Here is an 18,156-nt window from a genome sequence, read left to right on the forward strand (position 1 = left end):
GTAGGGAAAACTGTACTGAGTACTTCTATTGCAAATGCAGATAGAGCCTGAATAGTACTTCCCACGCATGAAACAAAGAGGCAGGATTGCTTCATTTTCACAGAAAATGTAAGAAAACTTTACAGAGGAGATAAATGGGACAAAAGAAACTAGTTTGCAGAGGGAGGCCCATCCTTATCAAAATACAAGGGAATTTTCAACCACTGGAAAGCAGAGGAGCTGAAATGGATGTATAATACTTGACGAAGATTTTTGGATGGATTACACAAGAAACGAGCTCGCTGCTCTAAGTAGAGCAGTCACTGCCGCTTGAAAGCCTTTCAGATGGGCACTTCGGGTGTCTGCAGTCCGTGGCAGCTCTGCTCCATGTCCTTGGGAATGCTCTGCAGGGTTTTATAGGTGGTTTCCCCCTCTTCATCCTCCACATTCTGTGTGTTCTGGCCTTTCGGGAGCAGTACCGCGTACGGTACTGTGTCACCTCTGGTGGGTGCATGCGAGGGGAATGGATAAGGAGGACTTTCCATCACTTAAAGGTAACACAGCTGTGCAATCCTGGTGCTTGCTCAGACATTTTCCCAGCCTCGTGCTGCATGTCCTCGCAGGATTTCCTGTCCCCGGAGGAGCTTTGCCCGCGCTGGCTCCCCTGGGGATCGCTGCCTTTCCCGGCGTGCCGGGGATGCTCCCGCGGGCTGCGCCGGGCGGGGCCTGTCCCGGCCACCGCCCCCGGCTGGGCCCGGCGGCCGCTGCTCCGCGCCCGCGGCGGGCGGGCCCTGGCGGCGGCACCGGGCGGGAACGGAGCGGGCGAGGAGCGGGTAAGGAGCGGCTCTGTCCCGGGGAGCTGGGCCAGAGGAGCGGGGCACGGGGGGGGCTCCGTCCAAAGTGGAATTTTCCCGGTAGTTGAGACGCAGCCACGAAGTTCTGGCTTAAAACGGGCCGGTGGATGGGGCTCTTTTGTTTTGGTGTAAGAACATGATACATTGAACAAAAATATTTGGCTCCTTTCTCTTTTAAATTTCTTTTTGTTTTGTTTTGTTTTGTTTTGTTTTGTTTTGTTTAAATCTTGGTTCCTCTCCTCTCCTCTCCTCTCCTCTCCTCTCCTCTCCTCTCCTCTCCTCTCCTCTCCTCTCCTCTCCTCTCCTCTCCTCTCCTCTCCTCTCCTCTCCTCTCCTCTCCTCTCCTCTCCTCTCCTCTCCTCTCCTCTCCTCTCCTCTCGCAGAAGTAGGAAAAGGGGATGGTTTTTGCCGAGGGGTTCCCGGGGCTTTGAATCCCGGCGGAAATCGGGAGGGTTTGGGTGCCGGGCATCCTGCGGGATCACGTTCCCATGACTTTTGCCTTGTTAGGGAGGGAGGAGACTGGGCAAGCGAGGAGTGTTTTTATTGAATAGTCGAAGTGAATTGAATTCCTGGAACCTTTCTCATGTTTTCTAGTGGTTCGGCCGGTGATGTTAAAGTATGCACGTAGGGTCACGGTGTCTGAGAGCGCTACTGCAGAAATCCCTCCCGTAAGTGCAGGCGGGGCGCGGGGCTTTGGGGGAGCGCCCGGAGCGGATGCAGAGGCTGCGCTGCACAGGGCTGCGATGTCTGAACTGCACTGACCGCGTGTCCCCCTAGTGCAGACCCCGGCGACGGAGTTTCAAGAATAGCGTAAATGAGAAAAAAAAAAAAAAATAGAAAATATCCCCCTTCTGGCTTTAGATAAGTGTTCTCCGAAGGGAGGCTTTGCAGTAAGGTTTTTTAAAGGTGTAGCTGTTCCGATACTTGCGGCAAACAAGTGTGCTGAGAAAACTGCTGACTGAGCTGTTCTACGGACCCAAGCGAAAGTTACACAATTCTATGCTTCCCCAGTGTTTTTTCTGTGAGGTGGAGAAACCCAGACTGATTTCTCTGCAAACAGGACTTAGCTTTTTTTGGGCCGAGTGGTAATGACTGGCTGGGGAGGAGGGAACAGAAGTTCTGGAGCCTGAGGCTTTTAAACATGAACTGTTCATTTTGGTGTTAACTCGCTTTGCCCTGTCTGGGGACTGAGACTCTTCTGTAGCTGTGAAAGAAGAAAAAGCAGTAACTGGAGACAGCACTTTGTGTTGCCTGATTAGTGCAACGGGAGGAAATGCTGTGAGGAAAGGTTAGCTGCCTTCTTGCCTCTGTGTGAGTGGAGGAGAACTGAGCAGTGCGCTCTGGCATCAGTTGTGGCTGAGTCTAGGAGTAATTTGTACAAGGGAGCGTGGCCGGAGCTGTATTTTCCTGCTGTGGGAGTTGTACCTCACACTCCTGGGAAAACCTGTCCCGAGGCAGGTACGAGGTCCTTGCTTCATGATCGGCTTTGATTGTTTTCCTTCTCCCTAATGAATATGTAGTAAGTGTTATTTTCTGTCACTTCAAAAGTTATTGGGGTTTGTAAACTTAATGGCCCAGCTTGTTGATGATCTCTGAATAGCAAGTTAGTGTAGGTTTGTGAGTTAATCTGTGTGTGGACATTAACTTCAGCATGAAAACAGAGATGCACTATCCTGGGCAGTGTTTGACTTTGTGTTTGGGTAAACAAGATCCCTCTAGTCCACCACTCCTTTCCTTCTGTTTTTGATTGGTATAAATGTAAGCTGACGTCTTCTGCTTCAGAAAAGCAGGCTGCCCACGTGTCTGTCTTAAAAAGCTTTTGGAGAGGAACCCAAATGAGGCTTTTTTGGTGTCTGTGTTATGAGTTACACTTTCTGACATGACTGTAATCAGTTGCTATTAAAAATACTTCTATCTAAATAAACAAGGATTCAATTGGCACATCTTCTCCTTAGTGCTAGTATTCCTGTAAAGCTTTAAGGCAGGGAGAAGGGGAGTATCCCACAGCTGAGGTGAGAGCTGTTCTGTCAGGAAATGTTCCTGACAGCTGTCAAACAGTACTTCTCATGTTTAGACTTCTGCAAATCTTATGTCATGGATTATACTCCAGGAAAGTATTGCCATGTGTTTGTTGGGCACTAAAGCATGAAACAGTTTTAAGGGCAGATATAAAAACTGACTCAGAACTAAAAACAAAACAAAAAGAAGGGACTATTATGTTGTTCAGTGATTTTCCTAAATACAGTATTTCTGTTAGCTTCCTTACCTTTTATTACTCACTCTGAGGTTAGTGGCGAGAGTTTTGAAGTGTTCCTTTGTACTGTGTATTCTTTGTGGCATTTTATCCCTCCCTTCCCTTGGACACTGCAAACACTAGCAGACAACCAGGCTTAAACTTCTTTCTGACCACAGCTTAATATTTTGATATGTGATCTGTGTGCCAAAGAACTCAGGCTTTTTTTTTTTTTTTTAATCCAGAGAGAGCTGCTTAATCTAAAAAAAAAAAAAAAAAAGAAAAAAACCCAGAGAAGGCTGTTGCTATTACAGAAGTGGGACAGCCACCCATAACTGCATTTCTGCTGCTTCTTAGTCTATTATAAATCTCTGTCTCTGCCCAGGGGGAGAAGAGAGGGAGAGGTTTGGGATGTTAAAGTACTTGCCAGAGCCCTGTGCAGCGCTGCCGTGACCAGAGCACTTCTGTGGGATGTGCGTGTGTTCCTAATAATAACGTGTTTCCTAAACACAGTTAAGAATTGCTTCAGTAGATGCAGTAACATTCCATTAACTTAGTGACCTGCAGAAGTACTGCAAATAAAAATACATTTATTTTCCTGTCTCCTCTAGGCCAGAGCATTATTTTTTTTTTTTACTAAAAGAACCCAACAAACCTTCTGTACAGTTAAATGTCAGCTGGTGTCAATAAACAGTTTACATGAATCCCTGCTGTCTCTTGGCTCTCCAAAATCTGCCTCTGGAATGTAAACTCTGCCATCACTGTGGTGATGCTGAAGAGGAGTGTGATTCAGAGGATGAAGCAGGACTAGCCCAGGGAACTGAGTGTGAGCCCTCACCCTCAGTGTTGTACTCATGACAGGGACACAGTGAAATGAATGAAATATGATTTACCTATCTTGTCTATGCCAATATGGAAAGAAATTAGGTGCAACAGCACAGATCAAAAACCAGCCTCTAGCTAAAAAACTTTTAAGGGTCACAGGTTTGCAGTGAGCACTTTCTAACATTAAAAAACAAAGAAGTTTTCACAATACACTGCTATGTGTAACTGTTTTGCTTTGAGAAGATGGAATGGTGTCATGCATCACACCTTGCAGTCACCTCTTGCACACAAGTGATGTGTCTTAGAGGGCACTGTGATATCCAGAAAGGAAGAGAATAAAATCACCGAGTAGTTGATATTGATTTTATCAGGCTTTTTGTTATTTCTTCTAGGAAAAACGAGCTTTCTTCTGTTAAAGATGTTCACTCAAACATAGAGAACTATTTTAGGTTCTCAGGATTTAATCCACTTCTAATTTGTGCTAGTAAAGCTGTTCCTAATGCCTCTGATAGCAGACTGTGTCTTCCTGAGAGTTTTTCTGGCCTTCCCATTTGCCAGCAAATGGGGCATAAGCAGGGGTCTACCCTGTCCTGCCTTCTCTGTTCCCAGCCTGGAGCCCAACGAGCACAGAACCACGGGCCACTAGATGTGTGTTAGTGAGACCTGGGACAGTCTGTCACCTTCTGAGATGGGGAATCTGCCCAGCAGACAGGAATAACGCTGGACATCCAGCATGGAACTCTGCTGGGTGTCATCTGCAGGAAGTGACTGAGGAGTACCCAAGAAAGATGCTCAGACTTGTGTTGAGTACTGCTGTTTGTTATTCTTACAGACATGCCAGAGATAAATGTGTTTTTTATCACTTTGGTTCTGTTGAAAGGAAAAACAAACATGTTCTACGTGTACCTGTATACAGCTCTCCTTAATGTACCAGAATTATGCAGTTTGTGGTGTGATGTAAGATGTTATTTCATCTTCCTGAAACAAAATAGTTACATGTAGCTGTGGCTTGGGAAAACTGTTTTTTAGGTTAGAAAATGCTTGTTGCAAGCCTGTGATCCTTGGATGTTTCGTAGCTGGAGGCTGATTTTTGCCTGGCTTCTTTCTCCATGCTGTTGTATTCATTGGTTCATGTGTTCTGTAAGGTGTGTGGATATGGGCTGAGACCCAGCAGGTAGTGCAGGACTTGGCTGAAAGAAACCTTATAGTTCCCCTTAGAGAGGTGGCCTGTGGGGTAAGAGGACCTCTGCTGCTTTTTGCAGCTTCAGGTCTGCATTCCAGTATCTTTCCCGATGGCACTTAAATTGGATCTCTATTTTAGTTTCCTTTTAAAAATTTTTTTTAAATTATTATTTTCAGTTTATTCTATTTCGTTTATGTTATCTAATTCTGAAAATTATGTTCCTGATAACAAGCTCTGCAAATAAATCCTTGAGAGGATTGACAGTGCAGATCCCAGGTGGTTGTGCGGCTGTGATTTGTAACAATCTCTCAATCTCTTTAGGAAATACCTTTGGTTTGTCTCCATAAAATCATACAGACAGTTCCAGTAAAATGTCTCTAGGCTTTTCTGCCTTGATTACTATTCCTGTTCCCCACTAAGAAGCAGTGAAGGACAAAGCTGGTGTGACTCACCCGTGGTGATGTGACTGCTGGAGTGGGGTGAGGGAGGGTGTGGGAATCACGGCTCAGTGTGGATGGGAAGAGTGGTGGAAGCTGATGGTGTTACACACAAGGCCAGTCATGCATGATGTTTTGTTGTCTTTTGGAGGCAGCTTTGGAATGACTTCACATCTGAGTGTTAGGGAAGGACTCCCAGAATGGATCTGCACATGAAAAGGAGTTTTTTACAGTGTGTAACAGCTGAGGTTTGCGTGATTATCCGTGGCAAAGATGGGACTTGTTTTGAGTGGCTGTGCTAAATTTTCACATACAGTGGAAGATCCTCACCATCCAACCTCCTCCTCCTCTTGCCAGCAAGAAGAGCTTCTTCTTTGGGGAGGATCCACTTCAGCCACAGCTGAGCAGGCTTGAATGGCTACCAGAGGTGTGACTCTGGCTGCTGTTCTTTCATTTTCCATTTGGCAGCTTCCCATAGGTTTTCCCTCCTGTGTGAATCTCATATCAGCTCACAGCCTTTCAAAGCACGAGGTGTGACCCTGCAAGGTGGAGGAGCTGGAATTTCCTCAGGCCTCCCTGAGCAGTGCCTGTAGGATCCCTGCCTGGCTGGGTTCCAGGTGCTCTCCCGGTGTGCAGGGACCAGCAGTGCTGTCACCATCGGTCCCTGACCTTGGTGGGGAGTCCCCACACCCCAAACCCTGTGACATCTCCTAACTAGAGAGTGTTTCACCCTCTGCCCAACCCTTTTCCCTGCCAATGAAAGTGAGTGTTGTTTCTGCCTGGGAATTGTGATGGGTTGTGTTAAAAATGTCAATTTTTTCAAGCTGGTGCCTTGCAAATACCAACCACATGATTTGTAACCCGCCCTGTGACCGAGGCAGGAACAAGCAACAGCGAGAGGTGTTTGCAAGAGCTGGGCCTGCCTTTGCTCTGGGGATGTGCACACTGTCAAAAGCTGAAAGCTTTAATTCCTCCAGCTCTTGGGGCCAAAAATAAGGAATTCCAAATTAAACAGATTAACTGCAAGCTCTGGATTTCTCCCAGCTGTGCCTATGCCCCAGAGAGTGAGCAATGTAAATAAAAGGTCACATGCACTTTGAAGTCGGTGTATTTTTGACTATTACACCAGTTCCTTATTTTCTAAAATGAGTAATGCAGTGGGAGGCTTAATCCATATCCCAAATACAAGAAAATGCCAAGAAATTCCTGTTTCATGGCAGCTGTAGCTTTTGCTTATGTTTATTTCAGAAATATAGACTGGATAAATTTTTTATGTGTATCTGGGATAGAAAAAGCAGAGTTAAATAGAAGTGCAGCCACATGTAGTATCAAAGTAAAATTTCAGGCAAATCATCATAAATCAAGCAGTATTTTATGTAGAAGTTGTGCTGCAAGTTTTTTTTTTTCTTTGCAGAGTTAAGTAATAACCAAAACAGTGACACAAAGAATATGGCTGTAAAACACAGAGATAAATCTGCCATGTTTTACTTGGATATCACAAGGGTTTAGAAACGTTTAGGGCGTTTTATATACCATATGTGCTTTATTGCTTAAACTGCAGAGAATTTGAGAACTTCCCTGCAAGACTATTGCGCTCTGTGGCAGAATGCTTGAAGAATTGTCTGCATGTTTGTACAAGGAACAGCAACAACTCATAGTGTGGTTATGGGACAGCTTCACCACAGGGTGCAGAGCTTTGCATTAAATTTCTATATGGCCTGTATGCAACAGACAACCTTGCTCCTGGAAATAAAATTGATGTGTAGTAGTGTATGGGGTCCATAGCTTTTCTGGAAGGGTGGAAATAAAATGAACAGGCACTGTCCACAAAAAGAGCGGCTCTTGTGAGGAGCTCAGCTTATTTTGAAGGGATTATTTAACTCTTGTCACACTGTATGTAGATAAGTCTGGGGGTTTTTTTGAGCTTGGATCAAGTAATGAGGCTGGTGTTTACCCAGTAAAACCCCACTGAACAAGTGGCACACATAAGGTTTGTGCCTGGGTGTTACAAAGAGAATTTGTTTAGAGGATGTGTAGCTTAACAGTTCTGGGGCTGCGATGGCCTCTGGAGCTAGAGAGGCAATAAAGAATGTATTTATGAAATTATGCTCTTCTGTGTTTTGGGAGTGTCAGTACTGTCTGTTAAACACTGCATTTACTTGCTTTGTGCTTTGCAGAAGGGAGGTGTTTCCCTGACGTTCCTCATTACCCGACCCCAGGCCCCTCCAGTATTTTAAAAGAGGACCTTTGTGTTTGAACAGAAGGGGATGTGCCTGAGGGATTTAATTGGTGCCAAATTTTAGGGAAGACGCCTGAGAGTGAGATGTGCAGGGGGTCCAGTCGTGCGCTGTGCTGGTTCAGTGCTGCTGCTGTGAGAGAGGTGACAGAGGGCTGTGCTGTCAGCGTGGCAGGGACATTGCTGATGGCTCCTCAGCATCCTCAGCTCGCTCAGGACCCAGGTGCAGCTGGAGTAAAAGTGCCAAAGACAATAACTGGAGCTACACCTGCGAGTGAGTAGCGAGTTATTATTAGTGCTCAGTGTTGGAAGAGGTAACAATATCCCCCAGCCAGGCATGAAAGCTGAGCTGTATTTTTGCTGCAGATTTGATCTGGGATTTCTGAAGCAACAAAGGACCCAGTGATAGCTACAGCCTATGAAATCTCTCACTCAGTAATAGGACAGGATTTCTCTTCCTTCCATCCTCAAGGTATTGAAATGAAGAAATTAAGCTGCAACGACTGCTCATTAAATGCTGAGGGACTGTGTTAGTCTGATAAATGGGAAGATTGTTGTCAGGCAGAAGAGGATGAATTGAAATAGTTGCAACATTTGGGTTCACTGGAATTAATGCACCTTGGATCAACTGTTATTTCAGCCAGCTTTTTTATTGGCAGTTTCAATATTCTAAAATAGCTATTTCCTGCCTCATATCTGAACAAGATACCACACATGCTTGTAATTTAAATGTCACAGGCCACATAACGTGTGTGATCAGAGGTATCTTGTATCATTTTCCTCTTACCCAAAGCATTTAGGTTGCATTTATGTGGGTCCCATGGGGGACGTTTCTTTTTTGGAGGCAAAATATATCCATCCTGAAGCCTGAATTTTATTTTGATGTCAAGGAAGAACATCCCAGTTCATAGGAAGGAATTTGGAGCACAGTTTAGGACAAAAGAACAAGTGATGTAAAGCAGCAAAAGACTGTTGGTTTGTTTTTTACTGCTAGATGAGTGGTGCTATCCTTAACACACAAGAGAGTGCATTTCCTTTTATCAGCATGATATTATCCAATGTAAAAACCCATTTGGCCTTTTTTCCCCCATTCCTAGTAGTCATTTTTGGGGATCAGTGAGCAACAGTAGGGGAACCACCATCTATTTCAATGCTTTTTGCATGTGTGTTTTTGCTATCATCAGCATCTTTTTTTCTTTTAAAAAACTCCCATGTAACTGCAACAGCAACAAGAGGTGAAAGCTACAGCCTCTGACAGGTACACTGAGAGTATTGTGACTGCAGAGGAAAGTGTTTTTTTCCACTTTTTTCCATCTGGGAAAGTGGTTTTCTTCATTGACACTTACTGACTGACGTTAAATGTTTGGCAGGTGGAGTTCAAACATATTTTTGTTTTGTAACGGGAAAAAAAAAACCCTGCCAAATAATCTGCAACATCAAATTTTAAAAAGGGAATAGTAACAGACAAGGGGAAAAAAACCCAACGCCAAACATCTGGGAATAGTAAAAGACACTCCATTTCTAACAAGAAAAGGAAACGGTCTGCAAATCTGTTCTGTATTGTAAATGCCTGATTTTATGATTTCTTTTCCATTGGTGCATCTCAGTCTTGTGTGATTTGCCCCTTGAGCATGGCTGTGGTCACACTGGAGGGTTGTGGCAGCATCCCCAGAGCCCCTTCACAGAGGAAGGCTTCTCTTTCATCCATTATATGTTTTTTCTCTCTCTGGCCATCTCCTATCTTTTGTAAATGCCAGAGAAGATTTTAATGGCAGCCTTTGAGGCTGTTTCCTTATGCTCTCTTGTCTACCAGGCTGCCCCAGTGTCCCGGCTGTTCCAGGAAAAAGCCACGCTCTGAGTTAGCATCACATTAGCTGCTCTTAACAAATGGGTCTTTGAAAACAGGGCTGAAAACTTTGAAACTTCAGCTCTAGAAATAATTAATGCTGAAAGAGCCATGATGGCAACCAGAGGGAGAGGAGGAGAAGGGTGTGATATGGGAGGAAAAAATGATGACCAAGTCAGAGACCAAATAGCTGTGATTTTTCTTTCCATTGCTGCACTTTATGATGAAGTGATTGTGTGGGTGAAGGATACACTGGTGGTTGTGTGTGTCTGAGCCATGATAGTAATTTGTATTTGTTTGCTCCTTTTCTCTCTCTCTTTCTCTAAGTGGTGATTAGAGTGCTTATAAAATAACTAGCATAGTGCAAATATTTTTCTGAACAAAAAGGTCGAGAGCTCAAAAACTAATGAAGGACCAGAGTCCTCCTCCGTTGAGAGCTCTCCATTGCTCAGAGTAAGCAGACTGTGCCACGGTTTATGGCACTTTCTTACTGGGTACAAACTGCCCCAGAAATAATGCAGTAACGATAAAAATAAAGACTTGTAGCACAAGTTTCACTTGGCTGAACTGCAGCACGTCTAGAAGTGAACTGTTCTTTAAATGTTACAGATAAAGAATGGCTTTTATGGTTATGTTATTCTGTAGTGCTGTACAATTAAACAGCCTGACTGTGCATGAAGGGCAATAGTTCTGAGTCATCATTAGCTGACCCTAATTAACAGAGTAATGTACATGCAGGTGGTTTTTGTCTGTATGAACTCCGCCTTCCTTGTGCTTTCAGGCAAATGTGGATGTGTTCTGACAGAACAAGAGTAACTTTCTATCAAATGAGCGATGTTTATATGTGCCCCCGTGGTGTTTCATTGTACTCGATTCCTCCTCAGGCATTGGCAGTGTTTTGCTTGCTTCCTCATCAGACAGGAGCAGTGGGGAGGAAAAACTTTGGGGACAACATGCCTTGCATAAGGATGCAACGAGCATTTAAATTTCAGCGCACAATTTAGAACCACGACGGCAAGATTAATGGTTTACTGGTTGCAGTCCTGCTCTGAGGACATCCAGCTGAGCCCTTTACCAAAGACACTTTGTTTGATGAAGTGTAGTTTATTAATTGGTTTAAAGACCTGTCCTTTTTCCAGGCCACCAGCCAATTCAGTGCTTGGCAGATGTGAGTGGTGTTACTTGGCCTTGACTTGTGTTTCATCAGCGTTTTGTCTGTGGTGGAGGCTTGCAGTCTACTCCTCAACAGGAATGCACCACTCATCCTTAGGGCTAATTTCTTGTGTTTATAAGTTTAATGCTTTTCCATTGCTTCTTTATAATATGCCCAGTCTCCAAGAGTGTAAGGCTGGGTTGAAGGAATTGATTGTAGAGAGATTCCTGCCCAGGTCTGGCAGGCATCCAGGGTTTTGCCCTGATGGCAGCAGCATGTGTACCTTTGCCATCAGCACTGAGTTGCTACAGCTTTTCATCAAAAAAATAATCCCCTCTCTCCCTCCTGATTCTATTTTTGGAAGCAGCTACACCATTCTTAGTAAAATGCTGCTTTTTTGATGGGGGGAGGAGGGGAAACCTTACCCAGAGCAGATGCTCAGTGGAAAATTTCAAATATCAAAAATCTCTGTCCATATTCAAAATTATGCATAAGCTGTATAGTATTATGTTGTATAGTATGAAGCTGAAAGTATTATTCAAGCAGTCCTGTACTGCTGTGGGGCATTCTGCTCTCTCTGATTGAGAGGCTCTGTACATCAGATGCTCTGAACAGCTCGCAGAGCTTAGAACTCCCCTCAATCCCCAACCTGAGAGAGCAGTGGGGATTCACAGGCAGCTTATCTGTTTCTACACAGCTATCTCAGATTATACATGCAAAACAAAATACACTGGATTTGTGAACTGCTTACAAATTTGAGCTTTGTGTGATTTGAATCATGTTTGTTTTTTCTTCATAGATGGCTTGCGGGTGATGCATTGTGCAAGTGCCTCAGGTTTCTCCTACAAGATGTGTTCCCCAAATCCAGCAAACTGGGTCACCTTTGATGATGAGCCTCTCTTCCAGTCACCTCAGAAACTGGTTGACAGTCAGAGCAGTTGCAAACCAAATGGCCTTAAGCTCAACCTGTCCAGTGTTCATGAGCCTTCAAGTAGATCGTCCTCTACAGGCAGCACTCCGCTCTCATCTCCTGTGGTTGATTTCTACCTAAGTCCGGGACCCCCCAGCAACTCTCCACTTACTACACCTACCAGAGACTACCCGGGAAACCCCTGCATTCCAAAGTCTGGAATTCACATGCTTTATCCCATCCCTGAATGGCCATCAAATGTTGACCCTCTTCCATCCCCTGGGATTTGCTCACCCCTAGCCTCGCAGAAACCGAGCAGCCTTCCTTTGAGCCCCTCACCTAGTGACCATCCAGGTAAGACTTTGGTCTCCAAATCAGCAGATGAAGGAAGCCCTAACCCACCAGGAAGCTGTGAGGAGCTGGTTCCAGGACACTTCCCGTACTTCCACAGTGACTGTGCTTTTTCCAGTCCTTTTTGGAAGGAAGGGTGTTCCCTCAGCATGTCGCCGGCTAATGTTAGCATGCACAGGAAGGACAAAGCGCTTGACAGGAGCGGGTGTCATCCTAGAGACAAAGAAACATGTCATGATCAGAAAAGCCTCAACCAGGGCTCCTTCAGTTACATCTGTGAGAGGCTTGAACACCTGCAAGCTGACAGCTGTGAGGCTGTGGAACACCCACCCATCTCCAGCACCCACGCATGGCACAAGCTCTCCCCCACCATCCCACGCAGCCTTTTCAGGAGCCAGAAATCAGATGGATGGCCGTTCATGCTGAGGATCCCTGAAAAGAAGAACATGATGTCATCTCGGCAGTGGGGCCCTATTTACCTGAGCGTCCTGGCTGGAGGGGTGTTGCAGATGTATTACGAAAAGGGCCTGGAGAAACCTTTCAAGGAATTCCAGCTGCAGCCGCAGTGCAAGCTGTCCGAACCCAAACTGGAGAGCTACAACGTCTCAGGAAAAATCCACACTGTGAAGATCGAGTGCGTGTCTTACACGGAGAAGAGGAGGTACCACCCCAAAGCAGAGGTGATCCATGAGCCGGAGGTGGAGCAGATGTTAAAGCTGGGCACCACCGATTATAACGACTTCACCGATTTCCTCGAGACGGTTGAGGAGGAGCTCATGAAACTTCCTACTGTTTCCAGACAAAAGAGGAATTATGAAGAGCAAGAAATGACTCTGGAAGTAGTGGATAACTTTTGGGGAAAGGTCACTAAAGCAGAAGGAAAACTCGTAGAAAGTGCGGTCATCACACACATTTACTGCCTGTGTTTTGTGAATGGTGGTGCTGAGTGTTTTCTAACCCTGAACGACCTGGAGCTCCACAAGAGGGACGAGCGTTACTTTGAGAAGGAGCAGGAGAAGAAGTGGATTGACATTCTCGACTGCCATTTCCATAACTGTGTCAAAGCACAGGAGTTTGAGCAATCACGGATTATTAAGTTTACACCCCTGGATGCCTGCAGGCTGGAACTGATGCGTTTCAGGACACTGTACAATGGGCAAGACCTTCCCTTTTCTGTGAAGGCTGCAGTGGTGGTTCAGGGGGCATATATTGAACTTCAGGCGTTCATAAACATGTCTGCAGCTGCTCAGATCCCGACACGTTTACCCTCTGTGAAATACTGTGAAAATGTTATGATACGCTTTCCCGTGCCCACACAGTGGATCAAAGCACTTTGGACCATGAACCTCCAAAGGCAGAAGTCCCTAAAAGCGAAAATGAATAGGAGAGCATGCCTTGGGGCTTTGCATGAGGTTGAATCTGATCCTGTAATCCAAGTCTCTGTTGGAACAGCAAAATACGAGAGTGCCTACAGGGCCGTGGTGTGGAAGATTGACAGGCTTCCAGATAAAAATTCAAGTAAATAATTTGTGCTTTATGCTTGGGTTTGTGTCTTCACTGGGCTTATGCTTGTGTACCTCCATCAGCTATTGTGGTTTGAGTTTTTATCTGTGGGATGCTGTTGGTAGAAACTGGAGTAATCTTTTAGGAGAAAGAGAATACAGATATCAATTTCTTTAAACCATATTTTTGTAAATTATTTGATGGAGGGCAGATGTACTGTCAGTCATGTCAAGTGTGTGGTATCATGGAAGCAGAGCTGATCATTCTGAGTAAACCCCAAGTCTGTAGTAGTAAGGCTGAGGGAAGGGTTTATGTCTCCTGTGAACCAGCTAGCAAAGGGTGGCATGGGACGCAGAAGTTGGTAAAATGATTTGTTCACCCAGTATCACACAGCTAATAGAAAAGGTGTTATTTTTGCTGCTGAGTCTTGGCTTTCTAGCATCTAGCACATTTAAGAAATGGTAGGTATGATACAGAACTAGAAGGTGCTGTGGTTAAATTTGCTGTAGGAAGACAACTGTGCTTTTGCAAAGGCTGGTTTCTATTACCTCTTTCATGGGTTTGTACATTGAGATTGCACATTCATGGCAATAACTGCACTGACAAAAAATGCCTCCCACTTTATTTCCATTTCTTTCTGGTGGTGGTACCTCATTGAAAACTTATAGCAGTAAAAGCAGCTACGTTTTTAATTGCACACATGGAAGTAGTTAATTTAATCTAAAGGAGAAAATACAACTTTTTGAAGACAAAAAATATAAATGCTTAGGTTCAGAATCACAGTTTTAGTTACCAGTACCTTTCGAAAGACATAACACTTTTCTAAAGGCATAAAAAATTCCTGAGGAATACAGTATCATGCTTTGAATTCTGTAGAGTGAAGGCATTTGATCCTTTGCTTGATCCTTTGCATTATGTGTACCTGAGGCTTTGGGGATCTGTGTAAGACTAAGGGACCTCTTAAAGCATTTCATGTAGAATATCTGTAAAATCTGTACTTTAAAAAGGGGGAGTAGGTGTGTGCTACTATCATATGGATTATCCTAATCTTGTATTATCCTGTTTGGGCTAACTTCCTCTTTAAAATGTCCAGAAAAGATTTTACCTTCTGAAGTCCTGGTTTCAGGCATTCTACTGCTAAGCCAGGACTCATGATGGGGGAAGAGCAATGACAGAGAGAGCAAAGTGAAGGGCATGGGCTGGGGAGACTGGAAAATGATGAGGGCAGAGGAGTTGATGGAGAGATGTAGGAGAATCAGAAGGCAGAAGAAGATTCTCGAGGTCTTCAAAATCCCTGTCTTGTGCTTCAGGTTTCAGAGATTTACACCATGTTGCTATGACCCATGTGTTTTCCCAATACTTACAGGGCTGTTTGGGTAACTTCTAGTATTCTTTGCTATTTAATGTAGGTTTGCTTCTGTAAAATCAAGTCATCAGTTTAGGCCGTTCTAAAGATTATAAGTCTTCTGAATTTCCTGCAGTTCTTGCACCTGAAGATTTGATGTGCATAATTAACTTCAGATTTAAGTTATTTGAAAGGAAGAACTGGGGGTTTTTTGAGACATTTCACAGTTTTACATTATGTTCTACCAGTAGCTTAAACTTCTGACATTTGAATAATTCTTCCAGCTGAGATCTGCAGAATCATTTGTCTCTGTGAAATGTTCGTGCATTTGAAAAAACATTTTGGTAGTAATACTGCCCAGTCAAATTTTAAACCTCTTTATCAAGTTCTCTGTACACAGTTAAGAGTTTAAAAATAGCCTTGTCCCAAGGCGTGCCAGAAGTCTGGAGACAGTCAAACTAATAGAAATATGTAAACTTTCATAATGTGTTTACCACAGACAGAAAAATATGCTGAGGATTTTGTTTTCAAAAAGCCTTTGTCCAAGGCTTCTCGAAAAAAAAAAAAAAAAGAGAGAGAGAGAGAGAAGGAAAGGTTGCCTGCAGTTGTTTTGTGGCTTCATTTATAGACATTGAAATATATTAATAGCCACTGGATTCTGCTAAAGTGTTTTCTTGGAAAAGTGCTGGCCAAGTGAAGTCAGTAGGAGCTACAAGAAAACACCAGACTTTTAAAAGCTGCCTATGTCTAGTCAGATATATAGATGTTGCATTTGGAGTCAGAATTTTGGCATTATTATAAAAAAAGGAAAAAAGGGGAAAAAACCAATAGGCTTTGAAGGGCTGATCCAGTGAAATTTCTGCAAATTGAGTCTATGTTTATGAAACTGGGGCTTTGTGTAAGGAAATACAGGACATGTCATGATTTCAGCACAGTACTGGGGCCAGCCTTTGCAGTGAGAAGCTGTGGCAGCTGCTTCCCAGGGAGTTCCCAGGGAGCAAGAGAGAGACTAAACTGCAAAGCACAAAGTGCCTTAATCACTTGTTGTGTAAATTTGAGCCCTGTGATATTTCCTGCTGGGACAGCTCCATCCCCGAGCCGTTGTGTAAAGCAACAGTTCTTCAGCTGATTATTTCTTCTTTCATTCTGCATCATGGAGCCACACTGAGGAAGCAGGGACTGAGCAAGACAGCAAATTGGAGCTTGAGGAGGTTGTGGCTGCTGGCAGCCTTGTTATGCCTGTAGCATCTGTGCATGGACTCTACTGTGAGAGGTGATGTGGTTCCTAGGAACCACCAGGTGCTGCTTTTCTTATTTTCTAAACTGCCCGAGTAGAAACTCAAAGCCATGGCTTTGTCAGGTGGGCTCCATCCCTGCCCAGCTACCTCCTGGCATTGGCACCACTGGTGCTTGGCTGGTACACTGAGCTGGTGCTTGGTGGTGGTACTTTCCCAGTCCTCTATTTCCTATGCATTTCTCCCAGCAGGTTGGATAAATTTACCCATTTAGACATAGCTGCAGGAGTTACTGACTTCTAACAACCCTAATGTATGTAAATGTGTTCTTAGTAATTGTTTATGTTTTCATGTTCAAAGTAAAAGTTTTAGAACTGGACCTGTTTTGGCAAAAATAGAATTATTACGTAACTAAGATAACCAGTACATTATTTTGGCTTTAATTGCTTTGCCTCATGAGCCTTTCTCAGGTCAAGGTTTCCTGAATGCTACTTACACAGGTGAAAAAGGGCTAAACAGTGTTAATAAGTGCAAATTTAGATTATTAATTGCTTTTGAAATGCTATATGAATGCTCAATGATATTTGGGATCTAGTTTCATAGTTTTACTGATCTTTTGTTTGTTTGTTTTGGCTTTTTTTTTTGTATTCTTTGGAGACAGAGAGCAAGAGTTTGAAATGCTTTTAGGAAACGAGAGCCAGATTTTCAGATTAGGGCAGACTAAAATCTCTCAGTTCACAGAAGTCTTAACAAGTTGCATAGACACTTGTACTGCAGGGTTTCTGTCTCGTAAGTTAGATAGTAAAAACTGAGGAATCCCCCTGAATTTTTCTGGTTGCCCCTCAGGAGTGGTTTCATCAGTCCAAGGTGGTCATGTCTCATCAGTGCCTGATGAGCCATATTGTGGATAGCTGGGCTTGAATTTGTGATCTTGAATATGCCAGGGCTCTGAATATGGCACCTTAGCCTGCTCCAACCCACCTGTCTTTCCACAGCACCACCTTTTCTCTCCTTCTGGCCAGCACCTGGCTTTTTCAGCATTGTACTTTCTTTTGCAAAAGGATCTTCTACACACAGCCTCTCTTTCTTCTTCTAACTCCAGCGTAACACAAGACCTGGGAAGCAGTGGTTTCATGGAGCAGATATGACAAGAACTGCTCAGTTTTAGGTGAAAACTAAGGTGATCTTCACAGTCTTTCAAAATGCAGGTCTGTCACTTTCTCGTCTGACAGCCGATGGAAAGTTGCTCTGCACTCCTAGTAGAGCCCAGCAGTGGCAGAAGAACTTCTCCAAAAGTGAAGGGGTGAGTACCTGCCTCTGACATTGGTGTTGGTACCAGAGACAGATGGGCTGGGGGGAACCCTGGGTTTTAGGAATGGGCAGAAAGGTCCAATGGAGGCTGCTCCAGAGGACCCAAGGCAGTATCCCTATCCAAATCCCAAACCTGTTGTCTCTGCCTTTGCAGGTTACCACGTGAAGAAAGGGAAGCACCCCAGAATTCACTACATCCCAACACCAAGACCACCTCATGGCTGTAGGTCAGCTGGAATATAAACCCAGAGGTTTCTTTGGATGGTTCTGAATCACAGCTATGCCATGTCTAGCAGGGAAACCTTCAGCAACAACCCAAGAGGTATGGCTCATCTATGCCTGGACTCAAGTGGACATCTGTTATCCAGCATTTACCATGCAGTATCTGCCTGGGAAAATTCCAAGCAGTGATTATTTCTGAATTCCATTTCTCAGAAGACAAAATAATTTACTAGACAATTCCCATTGCTATTTGTTTCTTCATATGCCTCGCCCCAAAAAAACCCCAGGAGGATTCTGAATTTGATCTCCAAAACCGCTTAGATCTATGCTGGTTGCCTTCTACCACAAATTAACTACAAGCAACAAATCCTTTTTCCTCAGATCCTTGATTAACCACAGCCCTGGAGGCAGAGAGTGCCTTTTCCCTGGTCAAGACATGCCATGCCATCTTGGTGCTGCAATTCCTGCTGTCCTCTGCAGGATGCTTCACTTGTGGCTGGCACTGTGTGGTGTGTGCAGGCCAACCCAGCAAA

The 18,156-nt window shown here is 44.3% G+C and overlaps 1 protein-coding gene across 3 annotated transcripts in view; it reads left to right on the plus strand.

Moving 5' to 3' along the window:
- The first annotated feature begins 268 nt into the window (after positions 1–268).
- Positions 269–18,156, plus strand: part of STON1 (stonin 1) — a 48,120-nt gene continuing 30,232 nt past the window's right edge. The window contains exons 1-3 of one of the 3 annotated variants that reach the window (XM_063391203.1): positions 742–812; positions 1,428–1,501; positions 11,546–13,525. In XM_063391203.1, coding sequence (XP_063247273.1) covers positions 11,560–13,525 — 1,966 coding nt within the window. In that variant the 5' untranslated portion in view covers positions 742–812; positions 1,428–1,501; positions 11,546–11,559. Of the gene's footprint in view, positions 813–1,427; positions 1,502–11,545; positions 13,526–18,156 lie in introns of all 3 variants that reach the window. The other 2 variants (XM_063391205.1, XM_063391202.1) reach the window with 2 other exon arrangements.

The sequence above is a fragment of the Prinia subflava genome, chromosome 2 (genome assembly GCF_021018805.1).
Source record: "Prinia subflava isolate CZ2003 ecotype Zambia chromosome 2, Cam_Psub_1.2, whole genome shotgun sequence".
Classification (NCBI taxonomy): domain Eukaryota; kingdom Metazoa; phylum Chordata; class Aves; order Passeriformes; family Cisticolidae; genus Prinia; species Prinia subflava.